This window comes from Trematomus bernacchii, unplaced genomic scaffold (genome assembly GCF_902827165.1).
Source record: "Trematomus bernacchii unplaced genomic scaffold, fTreBer1.1, whole genome shotgun sequence".
NCBI classification, from domain to species: Eukaryota; Metazoa; Chordata; class Actinopteri; order Perciformes; family Nototheniidae; genus Trematomus; species Trematomus bernacchii.
Window position 1 is genome coordinate 364844 of NW_022987720.1, and position 14728 is coordinate 379571.

Sequence of the window (14728 nt, forward strand, 5' to 3'; positions counted from 1 at the left end):
TGCAACTCAGTGTCCCATGTTGACGTGTTCAGGGAAGGAAAAAGTCAGATTGAAATCAACAGCTGCGTGTTATTTTACTTCATTAGTCTCCGTCTCGACCTGCCACCTTTCAAGTATCTGCATCATCAGTGTAAATTACATGGATTTTTGTTCTTTCTTTGACCGTTTTTCCTCATAATTTCTTTTTACTTTTTATTGTACTTTTGATATGTGGATGGAAACACAAGTTGTTTGGTTGGAAAGGGTATTTTTGATGTCCATTAGTCAAATTGATTTAAAGGTGGAACCACAAGGCAAGCTCTGTATATTCATGTTTTTTTGTTCATTTCTTTGCATTTTAAGCAAAAATAAAATGACTTGACTTGGTGGAACAATTTGAAACCTTGCAAAATAATCAAAAATTACTCCAAATTAGGGGTTTTATTCCTGAATATCTAAAGCATCCTTTGGTATCTACCGCACACAGGTGTTTGGTTTTCAGCAAATTAATAGATAAGGAAATTCAGCAATTAAGGTATCTAGGGCACAACCATCAGAGGTCATAAGAAGGACAGAGACATTCCCAAAAAGTCAAGTGAGGTGACATTATCTCTTACTCTAACTCCAGTTGTTTGTGAAACTTGGCAACAAAGCTTGTTATCCTTTTCCATACAGATGGATTCAGACATAAACATAGCCAATACAGTTATGGATGTGTCATTATGTATTCAGTAACTTTGCCAAACTGTCTCCCACTATCACACATGACTTAGTGGGATTTTCTTGTTCAATCCCAAAACAGTGGACCCACTACTTAAACAAGGCGGGCGGCTGTCAAAGCATAAAGCATGATATAGCACAGCTGAATCACAAAGACTGAAGTAATTGCCAAAAGACAGAGGAAGTAGAAAGAGTAAATCTGAACACATAAATGGTTAACCAGCTTGTCGGTGGTCATATTTCATGTCAGGTAATATTTACTGACATTTTTTAATTTATTTTTTGCAAATAAATCTGACCACGCAAACTATATCTGCCAGCAGTCAAACTCTTTTCTTTGTTCGGTCACTGCCATGGGTTCAACAAGCACAGGCTGTGAGCTGGTAAACACAACTCATTGTATCCATTACACTCGGTGCTGCAAAGTTTCAACATGCACTTTTTTTGGAGTTGAAACAGAAGCAACATGCTAAATCTCTTCCTTATCCAAGCGTTTCACCAGCAAGAGGGCGTCATGTCTGAGGGGAGATTACCATGCAGAAGAATGTCTCTTAAATTACAATGATGCAAGCTAGCAGGGCCACTTCTCATGGTACTAAATCGTCATCATCGTGCTAACGACACATGTTATTTAGCACCACACACCGAGATAAAATGCAGTTTAGCAAAAATCTGTCCCCTACCAAGTAAACATCCAAGAAAAAAACTTTTTTTCATCCCATATTGGTTTCTAAGTGAAGCTCCTCACAGACATGTTTTCCTCAGACATTATGGATAGCAAATGTAGTACATATGCCATTAATAACTTATTTAATATTCCAAGGTGTCAAATGTTGTAATTCAACGAATACTACAAATTTGGAGCTGAATAATTTTAGCTACAAATGCAGATTCAATGCACTAGTGTATGACTCCGGCCCTTATTTATCAAATTGATGAGGTTTAATGGCGCATTTCCACTGCAGGACCTAGCCCGGCTTAGTATGGTATGGTTAGGCCTTGTTAGGCCAGGCTCACTTTATGCTGCGTTTCCATTACAGTTTAGGAATTGGGGTAGTAACTATAGTAACGCAGTGTAGGCAGGGCGATCGGCTGTTCGGCAGGCGGGGCGACGCTGCGTAAAACTGCCGTGACGTCATCTTCAATGCGAACCACAAAACCATAACATCAGCTCCTCATATCTGTTCAGAAACTAGACAAAAGTTAAACAAGTACAAACCACAGACTGTCTGTGTCATGGCGAATACAGTCGCTGGTTTATTTATGTCTGTAGGCCGTTGTTGTGAGTGTGGACGGAGCATATACAACGTTAGCTTAGCCTGATCGATCCGATCTCCATTCAGAAAACACGCTTAAACCGTGCTACGTGCTGCAGTGGAAAAGCGCCATTAGAGAACTTTTTCAGCTTTTGGCAAACACACAGCGAGCTATTATTCATCATGGAGGAACAGAGAGACATGCGCTACATTGCCAAAGGTTTGGAGAAACCTGAATATTATACCCATATGTGTTTATTGAACAAATCATTCCACATTTATTTTGCTGCTATGACAACCTAAACTTGTCTCATACAGACACTAGCCAGGACCCTTTTGTGTCAGTTTTCAATGCAGTGGGCATGTTTAACGTAATGATTTAAACAGAACTGTTCTGTTAGGTTCAGCAAAAGATCATGGTTTGGGCTAAAATATGTTTGTTAGCCAAGTTAAGGAATTATTACATAAATTAACTATGTTACGTGCCTGGTGTAAGTAAGTTAACTTTGATAGTATGTTACAATAAGCTAACATTGAGTTTTGTTTCACATTGGACACAGCAGTATCCTGGATAAAAGTCTTTCTTTGGTTTGAACCATCCATCAAATCCTTACTCTTGCTTATGCAGACTTAGGCCCCGGCCACACGAGGACGATAACGGTCGTATCTGCTACAGTTCTCTATCAGATAGACGGTTCGGCCACACGAGGCACGTTTTTATTATTATATTATTATATAGAGTCGTTATCAATTTGTTTTAAAGCTCAATAAATAACAAAGAAGACCTTTGACCGGCACTTTTCTAATTTTGTCCGGAAGATTTAAACTTTAACTGACATGTTGACCGGCGAAAAAAAATCTAACTGAAACTCTGACGCACGGTCCCTTCGTCCCTTGGAAGAGGCGGAGAGGTGGGTGTTTTTCATCTGCTGGTGGCAAACCGGAGAGAATTACAGCGCTTGCCTCGGGGAGGGAGAAAAAGAGTCAGAGCGTCCACAGCGGAGAATAAACAGAAGGGCAACCATGGCAACCATGCGCGGGAAGTCTTCTTCGCTGCTTTTGTGGCAGGAGTACAGCGCCACTTACAGGCCCGGCATATGTACTACAGCGTCTCCAGCGCTTTCGAGCGGTCTCGTGTGAACGGACACGTTTCTGGTGCCTGTTGCGTGTGTACGGAAGACTTTTTTGATATCGATTTCGGTCCGTTTGCGTTATCGTCCTCGTGTGGCTCCAGCCTTAGTTGCTCTTGTTGCTCAGTCATCAAACTTAGAGGCAGCCCTGAATGTCAGAAACTGTGGCTAGGGGTGCACTTGGAACGTCATAGTTAGAAGTAAAGAGCCACTGATCAAGGTGCTATATTTGACGCGTTGGGAGTGAGAAACCACTGATTAGATGGGGTAGAGGTTAGGGTACTTTCATTAAAGGGCCTTCCCTGAACTGCTTCTGAAAAGTTGGACATCTTAAAAGGCAGTAGGGTTACAAATAGGCATTGCTTTGCTACATAGGGTCACAAGCCAAAAAGGTTGGTAGCCATAACTTTATCCAAGTAATGGTAGGTCAATATAGACTGACTGTAAAGCTGGCAGCAGGAAATCAGGGGTTTATTCAAGGAAACTGATCTAGTGAGGACTGGCCTGTCATGCCATGCATCAGTATCTAGGTTCATTTAGGGATTACACTTCTTTAGATCTGTCCCAACTGCTAAACATATGGTTTGTGATGTGTAACGCTGAGTGATAAAAGAAAGTAAACACAACAAAAGCGTAAACAGCTGACCATTATCGTGGCAGAGAGTCTATAAACAGAAACTGGACCACACACACTTGTAACTGGTATACACACACACAGTAAGAAACGCACACACACCAACAAACATACCAACAGCAGGATGGACGTTTAAGTCTGTCAAACACATGCACACATCTGTTTTGATTTGGACTAATAGAACAACAAAACCTCCTCCTTCTGGAGCGATAACATCATGACTGTCAGCACACACATCAGCATGTTTACCAGAACTAGGCTTCACAGATGTTTTAAGGAACAAACGTCATCAAATGATATTTAAATTGACTTCAAGCCACCTTCATTTGTGTGAAGAATTGAAACTGATGGACAAAATCAGCAACTAGCTAGCTGGTAAACACAATTAGCAGCGAAAAGCCTGGTCAATTTCTCACGAGTTGGTGGAGATTTTGCATTTGTCATACTTGACAAGTCAATTAAAACCTTCTACTCGCCTTGAATATTGATATTATCAAATGCAACACACTGCAAATTCAACATAAGTTAACGCATAAATAACCAGTTGAATGAGTGCCATCTCATCTTGGTATACTTGGCTTCTAGTGGTCTGTGAACGAAGCTTAAAGACTAGCTGGGAACCAGCTACAATCCCATGAACCACAGCCATTGCTTTATTTCCAACGTAATTACATTTTTGAGACCTCCATGATTTGTTTGTTAAATTACTCATGTCGAAACTTGTACAAGAACGTATAGCCCTTTTTAGCATCAAGTATTTACACTGTATTTACTTTCTGTGTCCTCCTCGGTTTATCACAACTTTGTGTTCCGTTGGCTGAGAATGAGACTGGACAGAAAGTGTACACTTATTTCTACAGAAGAGCCCTACCCTTTGTGTTGTAAATCCTCCAATGAGACATCAAGAAGTCGGAAAAACACCCCCTGAAAGCTCAAATGGCCCATAACTTCTACATTCCTCATTAATTTCACAGTTGTAGGTTAGGTTTTGTATTTACATCTCTCTGAAAAGATGTCCATGAAAAAATCTAAAGGCAGCTGTTGGAAAGTCATTGTTGTAAGTTACCTATAGGAACTCGAGCTGATGTTTTCAAAAACGTCAGATCTCATTCAAATGAAAACAAATGTTTGGAAAGTGGTGCTGTTGTCTTTATTTCAGGTTAATGTTTTCATAGGAGTCAAAGACTTACAGATGTGCCTCTTTACAGTGTAGTGTAACAATGCACGACTAATCACAGTTACTAAAACGCTTGTGGGTAGAATGATTTGTTGGCAACACAAACAAACACAAGTGAGTTCTTTGTTTTTAATTTGTGCATGAACTGCATTTCATCAATGCATGCACATAAAATGTCAAAATGCATGGCATTGGTTTCTGCCTGCTCTGTTGTGTCGTTGTGCATATGCTTCCTGAGAAATTGCTTTCACCATTACTCCAGTCACATTCATTGGCACCTGCATTCGGCCACCGTCTGCTGCACTGATGAGTACTTCAACACGTGTGTCCATTATGTTCAGTGGTGGAATGTAATGAATACATTTACTCAAGTGTACTTAAGTACCAATTCAACTTACTATTTGCTCATGTCCTTTGTAGCGAAAACCATTATCTCGAGATTTTGTGAATTTGTGTTTACAATATTTCTACTGAACTGAAAGAAGAAGTGTTCCTTCATGTTTGAGAAAATTACCTAGAAAAATGCTGTCTCATGAAGCTGAAAACAATGTGTGTTGTTCTGATAAAACTTGATGGATGGTGACAGAGATGTGTGGTTCTCACAGGACAGCAGTGCTAATGACCAATGCTTTTGACTATTTCTCAAATAATGTTTTGAATGCAGGGCTCATACTTGTGTCATTACTTTTGTAGTAAAGAAGAAAGAAAAGACAATGAACCTTTATTTATCCCCCTAGCGGGAAATTCAGTTTTCACTCTGGTTTATATTTTTATACAGATACAGATACAAACAGTTTCCTTTAGATGACATTAGTTACATATAATAATGTTAAAGGCATAAGGTAATATTTTTCATGGTGATGGTTGTTTATTACAGTAGTTTATTCTCCATGTCCACAACCTTGGTATCTCACTGTATCATTTAAATATGTTGTTTCGATGAGGGTTAAGTGTTTGAGTGTCAATGCGTCACCAATGAGATGATTTCACACCCCGAAAACAAACCACTGTGAGGAAAGTACTCACTTCCTCTAGGCTTCTTAGAAGCAATCAGAGATATAATGCATCAATGATTCAGTTATGTTTCAAACATTATTGAGAAATTAAAGTCAATTATCTTCTATCTATTTTTTTGATGATCCATTTTTATAAACCATATTTTTGTTTCACACAATATGCAGATGAACTGTTTCTTTCCTTAAAATAATAATAACCCGGAAGTAGTCTGTCTTTTTATAGAGATGACATTAATTACATAACTCATAATGTTTTGAGAAGACATCATTAAAAATGTTGCCATAATTGTTTATGCAAAATGTTCACTTACTGTATGACATTTTGTAGGATGAAGGTTGAGTGTTCGAGTGTCAAAGCGTTACCGATTAAATGACTTTACACCTTAAAACTAAAACAAACGGGAAACACATCTGTCACTTCCTACAGGCTTCTTAAGAAGCTATCAGAAAAATATTATCAGTGGGAAAGTTTGCATCAATGTTGCAGTTGTGTTTCACCAAATATAAAGGAACTTAATGCTATGCAGGGCTACCTTAAGCTTTCAGTGCACGCCCTTAACACCCTAGGTCTATATAAAACAACTCAACCGAACATGTATGCACAAAAATAATTACCCAGACATTCACCCACACCCTTGAGATATTTTTACCCTTAAAGGGGACCTATCATGCAAAATGCACTTTGTGATGTCTTTTATACATAACGAGCGGATACAGATTCCATCCGAACTGACGTCAAATCAGCAGCGGACCCACAGAAAGTTGCTATCAGAAACAATGCCTGACATGTTTTGGACGTAATCTCGTCTTTGTTTACATTAGCAAGCCTCGCTAACGCTCAGAGCTAACCTGTACTGTAGAGCTGTATGTGTTTAAAAAGCAGGAAATAAAAAAAGAACTCACCTTGTGATAAACCTGCAAGAGAAAAAGCATTTGAGCTCCATACTATTTCAGAAATAATCCTTGACGTGGTTTAAACAGGATGGCGTTTTATCACAGCAGAATTTAACTTTATCTCCGGTAGAATTCTGATCAGGCATTAGCTCCGCCTCCTCTTCTTTCGTTTTTTCAAGCTAAGGACCCAAGATCCGCGTTTCTCTAACAGGGCTTCAAAAGAGGGGTATGAGCAATATGAGGCATGGCTACAATGGGTGATCTGTTTGGTATTTTGAAAAAAAACTTCACAGACATGTTTTGTATAGGTATGGCCCTACAATATATGTTTCAAATATAGCATGATAGGTCCACTTTAACAAACCTTTCTGCCCAAAGTATGTTTTAAAAAGAAAGAAGCTAGTAATTCCTGACCTGTCATTATATTTCCATCTTTGTTGATTAATACTGGCAATAATGCTGGAGTTATTCAAGCAACCAAAGGCCACGTTATCAAAAATATATCAACCCTCCACTCAGCAGGTCCCACTGAGCCTTAATACTCAAATCAGTAATGCTGCTGATGGGGAAGCTTTTCCACTTACTTGCAAAATCCCACTCACTTTACACAAGAATTACGGTTGGACAGGAACCAGTAAAGCTCTAAATAAAGACACATGAAGGTGAAGAGAGCCAATATAAACCAGCTCCTTTTCTTTTTCCTCACTATCTCTCACACCTGGCTTCTGAATACTGCCAGCTGGAAGAAACCTAAATGGGGGAGGAAAGAGAAAGAAAAAGGTACTTACTCATCTTTTAATAAAACGTAAGAGAAAGATTGTAGAGTGAAAGAAAGGACAGGATGTGAGAGGGAAAATGAGAGAAAATCTTAGATGCGTGAGAAGAGAGGAAAGCTCAGGCAACAATGAGTCATCTACCATCCCAGACTGTTATCACTAGTCCTCCACAGACTTGACCCAACTTAATTTAAAAAATCTAATTTCGTCAAAGTATTGGCATCTTTCCATATGCTTGCTTCCCACGATCTGTAGTTATTACATTATCTGGGATAATAAAAGCATTTTATTTATTTTTTTAGTCACTGAATTTCCTGAATTGGATGTAGGACTTGAATGTAGAACTCAAGTTATTTCCAAAGACACACATGTAAATAATGTTTAGAAAGAATAGGATAATAGGAGGAATAGTTCAACATTTCAACAACACTAGGGCTTTTTGGGGCGAGAGAGTTTTATGAGAAGATTATAACCCCTCTCATTTACAGTAAATGTGAAGACATTCTGGCAGGAGGTAGTTAGCTTAGACTAGCATAAAGTACAAAAACGGGGAAACAAATACAGACTGGCTCTTATGATAACACGGTTCAAGCGTTAAAGCAGCATGTTGCTGGACTATTACTTGACAAGTACCTGTAACTTCCTGGAGTGACGTCTTCACTGCTTGCTAACTGTTAGCTCCTTGTCCAGTCTTTGTGCTAATGTAGGCTAACCGTCTACCAGCTGTAGCTTCATAATTACAGTGTGTTATCAATCTTCTCATCAAGAAAGTGAATAAGGGTATTTCCCAAAATTGAATTAGACGTCAGACTGCTGAGCAAAAACAAAGATTAAGCTCAGTTTATTGCTTTATAATAAGCTTTGCGGTTTTGTAAACACTCCCTGATTAGATGGATGTAGCCATGAGTTGGAATTTATGATGTTGCAATCTGAATAACTAAAATGTAATTATAATTTGAAAATTCATTTAAATTAGCAGATGTTATGATAAGACCATAATTATCCCATAATGTATTCCTTTGCATGACTAAACTGCATCTTCAAACCACACAAAGTACATTGACAGAAACATAAAAAACTAAAAGTATTTGTATAGAGTCATTTTTTATTTTGTTTTCATTCCCACAAAGAAGAAATGTACCACTTCTTAAGCCTTTAAGCATTCAAATACACTCAGTCTTTTAATATATTATTCCTTTGTTTGCTCAGCATCGAGATGACCCCTTTCTGATGACCAAAAGTGTTTGATATTATGAAATTGCAAGAGAGCCTCTTGGCAGCAGGACATGAACAGAATTTAGAGGAGAAGTCATCCTTGCATGGGAAAGGGGTGCTTTCCTTGTTGAAAACAGGCCAGACAAAACCCTGCCTGGGCCTAAAGGAGCAGCTGGGGGAAATACTGAGTCACAAAAACTCTCCCCAGCAGCAGTTCTGACCCTTTGGTTAGACTGTTTTTTTATTAATCAACAGTGGTGCCTGGACAGAGATCATCAAAAAAAAAATGGTTGTGAGGTGACCCAGCCTGCTGCTCACACAGCCCGAGGAGAGAGCTTAAATTGTGGAGGTTTTGCAGCCTATGAGGGCAAGACCGTCTGAGTAACTTCAGGAAAAAAGTCCCTCTTCTCAGCCAAACACAGGAGAAGACCCCCTGGACTTCCTGGTTCACAAAACATATCAAAGTCTCAGTTCTAGTTGTGCCGGAAATTAATGAAATGAAGGCACAAAAGGTGAAGGCTGAAGAGGGTGCAAAGGGAAGGAGAACAAAAACATGCAGTGATGGATGTAGCCAACTATCATGGGACACATCAGCAGAAGAACAAAGAGCTTTATTGAGAATGATTTGTACAACGACTAAGCATAGTCTCGTAGGCCGTAATAAAACACAGCTAAGGAAAACAACACATTTCAAACATCATATGAGCACAGTCCGACAAAGACGTTGTGGTGTGTAGGACAAGAACTGTACATTACATAGTTACAATTATAATTGTTTTACTCTGCTTCAATCAAGAAGAAAATGTTTTAATTAACTTGTTTACATTGTGATAGATTATCACTGAACTAGTTAAACATTAGATCCACATCAACCGAACTACAACAATAAAACACTGCTAACTCATTTATGCAAGAGTTACTTAAAGGTATAACTAATAATCATAAACTGAGCAGTATACGAGATTTAACTTTTGATTCTTCAAGTGCATTCTGAAAACACTTCTGTGCTATTAACAAAATCCATATAGAGAAAACAAATGTAAAGGCTGAAAATGTGTCTGGATTCAAGCTGTCCGTACACATCCCCGATAGAGATGATAAAAAAGCATTTAAGGAAGTTAGAAAGATTATCCAATAAAGTTATTTCCAGTTGTTCTTAATTCATAAACACATAGATCAGTCGTCTTTCAGGACTTCCATAGGTCATAGACAAAGGAAGGAGAGTAAATGAATGAATGAATGAATGGGTTTAAAAATCTGCTTGTATTATTAGTAAAGTACATTCTTTCTCTCTCTGAATGCTTCCCTTTAGCTTTCTCGTTGTCTGTCTGTTATTTGCAGATACATGGTCTTTCCTTTTCTCTTGGTTGCACACCAACACATACATTCATTCAATCTATTCATTAACTGTTGTTTCCTCTGAATGGATCCCTCCAATAAAGATAAGATGCTTATGGATATAATGTACACAGTAAAAATTGCATTATTTCACAGTGCCGGAAAAGGCTTTTGGACAGTTTGACCATACACATATTCACATCAAATCACCCAAAAAATAATATATATATATATATGAGGAAGTATACAAAATATATCTGGGGATTATCCACACATTTCAAATAAACATACATTTTCTATGGAATTTCTTTTTTGAATTTTCAATTGAAAAGATTATATTATTCCTGTGTTCGTCTTTTCACTGTGTCTGATTCATTTTATTTGTACAGCTCTGACTTAAGGCCACAGTTGATTTGAGGCAAGACGTTGCCTATTAACCTTACATTTTTTCATTAAACTACAAAACATCCACAGCGAGATTAGAGAGACACACCCTCAAAACAGATCAGTAGGGAAGTTGAGCTTTCTTGAAACTTTTTTTAGTTCAACAAACTGTAACGGCAAGCCTGTGCATTAACATCGCTATTCATTTTCCCTTTTACGGCACACAGCAAATGCATAAAGGAGTGGATTAAGGCAGCTATTCACCACTACCAGTGCTGTAACAAGGTTCCAGATTTTCCAGCAAAACTTCAACAGGGCTTCATTTTTTAGCAGAATAGCTGCCACACCAAGAACATTTGTGATGTAAAATGGCATCCTTAGAACAAAAAGGGTCACAATGATGCTTGTGACCAGCCGGGTCGTCTGTGGGTTGTTGAAGAAAGCTGCCTGGTTCACTTTCCTGTGGAGACCCATGTATGCAAATGCGACAACAGAAATTGAAAAAAATCCTATCAGGCACTCTTTCAGCAGCACGGACACCAGCTGGGAAGGGGGAGCGTAGGTACCTGTGCAGAATGTCCAATGATGGTCTTTGATCACCTCTTGGTTCACTAAAGCAGGGATAGACAGGATCATGGTAACCAGCCAGAGCAGAACCAGAAGCCTCCTCTTTCCTGCCCGGTCGAAGGTTTTCTGCCGGTGCACCACCTGTAGGTAGCGCTGGACACTCAGCAATGTCACAGAAAGCAGGCTAGAATAGAGGCTGCAGTACATGAGATACGCCAGAAGCTTACAGGCCACCAGGCCGAGAGTCCAGCTGTACAGTAAGGTGAAAATCCAAAGTGGCAGTGTGAGCAGGCAGATCAGATCTGATATGGCCAAATTCAGCATCAGACTCTGGCTCAGACTGGACAGGTGCTGCCAGTTTGGTTTGAGGATGATCACAGCAATATTTCCAGGAACTCCCAGCAGGAAGCAGATGGACAGCACCACCGCTGGGATCAGATGGATGGAGGCCCAGGACGCAGGAGATGGATGATCAGGAGTGGAGGAGATGTTGAAGGGGACCAGAGAGGTGTTGAACTCTTCCATGCTGCAAACTGCTGGCAGACAAGATGAGTGTTGGGCACCGAGTGAGTGATAGCAACTCAGTCAGTCTTTTAAAGGAACAAAAAAATCAGGAAATAGTTTTCACCACTACAACCCCAGAGAAGTAAAAATAAAACCTAAGTGCTACTTTTTTTTACTTATTGACAGGTGCACCACCTGTAGGTAGCGCTGGACACTCAGCAATGTCACCGAAAGCATAGAGGTTGCACAACATGAGATACGTGAGGAGCCACCAGGCCGAGAGTCCAGCTGTTCAGTAAGGTGTAAATCCACAGAGGCAGGGGTAGCAGGAAGATCAGATCTGATATGGCCAAATTCAGCATCAGACTCTGGCTCAGACTGGACAGGTGCTGCCAGTTTGGTTTGAGGATGATCACAGCAATATTTCCAGGAACTCCTAGGAGGAAGCAAATTAAAAAAAGGAACATAACTGCAGAGACGTTAACTAATTGTGGAACAATTAAAGTTTGGTTAACTACACCCCCTGGATTGCTGCAGTCTTTCTGACAGAAGATTTAGGCCAGACTTGTATTCATCTTTTTTCACAACAACCAAAAATGACCACATCTTTATCATAACTAGGTTGATTTTGGAGTCATCAACAGTAGAGGTTGGCAGCATGCACTCTTGTACAATATCAATAACAGACCAGCATATACAGTAGATTAAAAAAGCATTTATTAAAAAAGATAATAATGGTAAACACACAAACGTTCTTTCAGCAAAATATCCACTCCTAAAAAAGAAAGCGTGTGTGTGTACACGTGCGCGCAAGAGCATTCATCAGGTCGGAAAAAAAAACATGTGGGTAATGATGAGCCATTTTTAACTTTGTATTTCCTCTCTGTGTGTCTTTGAAGACCAACTCAAGGTACATCCAAAACTATTCAATAACGTGACTTGAAAGAGACCAAAACAATAAAGCTCACTTTCTAAAATTAAACCACATCAACATTAAGACTTTCGAACAACATCAAGCAGTCCTATTCTTAGCCAAATATACTATAAAAACGATATAATATCTCGATTTCATATATAAAAAATGCTAAACGCTGTTATGTTATACTATCGAAAGTTCTCAGGACGCTGTTCTCAAGACAAAGATGAACATTGAATCTTAACATTAGCATTTAGTTTGCAAAGGAAACTTCCAGATGAATCACTTTAATTCATCTTGATGACCACAAACATCATCTTTCAGTGTGATGACAGTAATTACTGAGCCTTTGATGTGTGGGTGTGTTTATCATTACAATGTTCATCTTTCAACTCTTCGCGTGATTAAATTAAAAAATATATACTTTTTGGGAAGTCCAGGGAAGTCAATGGTTAACCTAACAATTGATCAAAGAATAAAACAAACTGCATATCAGCTGATATCTTTAGACTAACATATCTTTTTTTAAGATCCATGAGTTATTGTAAAATGATTTCTGTGCTTTCTTTTAACATCATACAAGTTCAGCATTTTGTACAGTTTTTTTGTGATCATGCAAAATCAAATGATTAGGCGTCCTATAATGTTGAGCTACTGCATTAAAAACAGTATTACATTTAGCTTTCTCTGCACCCAGTGCACATGTTTCTATAAGCAAAAGCATAAAGGAATGGATTCAGAGAGGAATTCACAAATACCAGTGATTTGACAAGGTTGTAGCTGATCAAGCAAAACCTCCATAGGCCTTGATTTTTGAGCGAAATAGCTGCAACACCAAGTACATTTGTGATACAAAATGGCATCCATAGGACAAAAAAAGCCACAGTGATACTTATGATGAGCCGGGTCGTCTGTGGGTTGTTGAAGAAAGCTGCATGGTTCAGTTTGCTGTGGAGGCCGATGTATGAAAATGCCACGACAGAAATTGCAACCAATCCTACAAGACACTCTGTCAGCAGCATGGCAACCAGCTGGGAAGGGAGAGAGTCAGTACGTGTGCAGGATGTACCATACTGGTCTTTAGTGACATGTGGAACCACTGAAGCAGGGATAGACAGGATCATGGTAACCAGCCAGAGCAGAACCAGAAGCCTCCTCTTTCCTACACATTTGAAGATCGTCTGCAGGTGCACCACCTGTAGGTAGCGCTGCACACTCAGCACCGTCACTGTAAGCATGCTAGAATAGACACCACAGTACATGAGATACGTGAGGATCTTACAAGCCACCAGGCCAAAAGTCCAGCTGTACTGTAAGGTGTAAATCCACAGAGGCAGGGGGAGCAGGCAGATCAGATCTGATATGGCCAAATTCAGCATCAGACTCTGACTCAGACTGGACAGGTGCTGCCAGTTTGGTTTGAGGATGATCACAGCAATATTTCCAGGAACTCCTAGGAGGAAGCAAATTAAAAAAACGAACATAACTGCACAGACGTTAACTAATTGTGGAACAATTAAAGTTTGGTTAACTACACCCCCTGGATTGCTGCAGTCTTTCTGACAGAAGATTTAGGCCAGACTTGTATTCATCTTTTTTCACAACAACCAAAAATGACCACATCTTTATCATAACTAGGTTGATTTTGGAGTCATCAACAGTAGAGGTTGGCAGCATGCACTCTTGTACAATATCAATAACAGACCAGCATATACAGTAGATTAAAAAAGCATTTATTAAAAAAGATAATAATGGTAAACACACAAACGTTCTTTCAGCAAAATATCTACTCCTAAAAAAGAAAGCGTGTGTGTGTACACGTGCACGCAAGAGCATTCATCAGGTCGGAAAAAAAACATGTGGGTAATGATGAGCCATTTTTAACTTTGTATTTCCTCTCTGTGTGTCTTTGAAGACCAACTCAAGGTACATCCAAAACTATTCAATAACGTGACTTGAAAGAGACCAAAACAAAAAAGCTCACTTTCTAAAATTAAACCACATCAACATTAAGACTTTCGAACAACATCAAGCAGTCCTATTCTTAGCCAAATATGCTATAAAAACGATATAATATCTCGATTTCATATATAAAAAATGCTAAACGCTGTTATGTTATACTATCGAAAGTTCTCAGGACGCTGTTCTCAAGACAAAGATGAACATTGAATCTTAACATTAGCATTTAGTTTGCAAAGGAAACTTCCAGATGAATTACTCGA

The 14728-nt window shown here is 39.1% G+C and overlaps 2 protein-coding genes across 2 annotated transcripts; both read right to left on the reverse strand.

Moving 5' to 3' along the window:
- Positions 1-10613: 10613 nt before the first annotated feature.
- On the reverse strand, positions 10614-11614 carry LOC117493510 (C-X-C chemokine receptor type 4-like). Its single transcript, XM_034144103.1, has one exon. It carries the CDS (start codon positions 11609-11611, stop codon positions 10718-10720), a length of 894 nt encoding a protein of 297 aa, XP_033999994.1. The 5' UTR covers positions 11612-11614; the 3' UTR covers positions 10614-10717.
- Positions 11615-13183: 1569 nt separating this feature from the next.
- LOC117492696 (C-X-C chemokine receptor type 4-like) lies at positions 13184-13990 on the reverse strand. Its single transcript, XM_034143091.1, has one exon. The coding sequence runs from the start codon at positions 13988-13990 to the stop codon at positions 13184-13186; it is 807 nt and encodes a 268-aa protein (XP_033998982.1).
- Positions 13991-14728: the final 738 nt, after the last annotated feature.

What these genes read in the sequence shown, in the direction of transcription:
- LOC117493510 (XM_034144103.1), bottom strand. Translation starts at nt 11,611, where the DNA reads ATGGAAGAGTTCAACACCTCTCTGGTCCCCTTCAACATCTCCTCCACT.
- LOC117492696 (XM_034143091.1), bottom strand. Translation starts at nt 13,990, where the DNA reads ATGTTCGTTTTTTTAATTTGCTTCCTCCTAGGAGTTCCTGGAAATATT.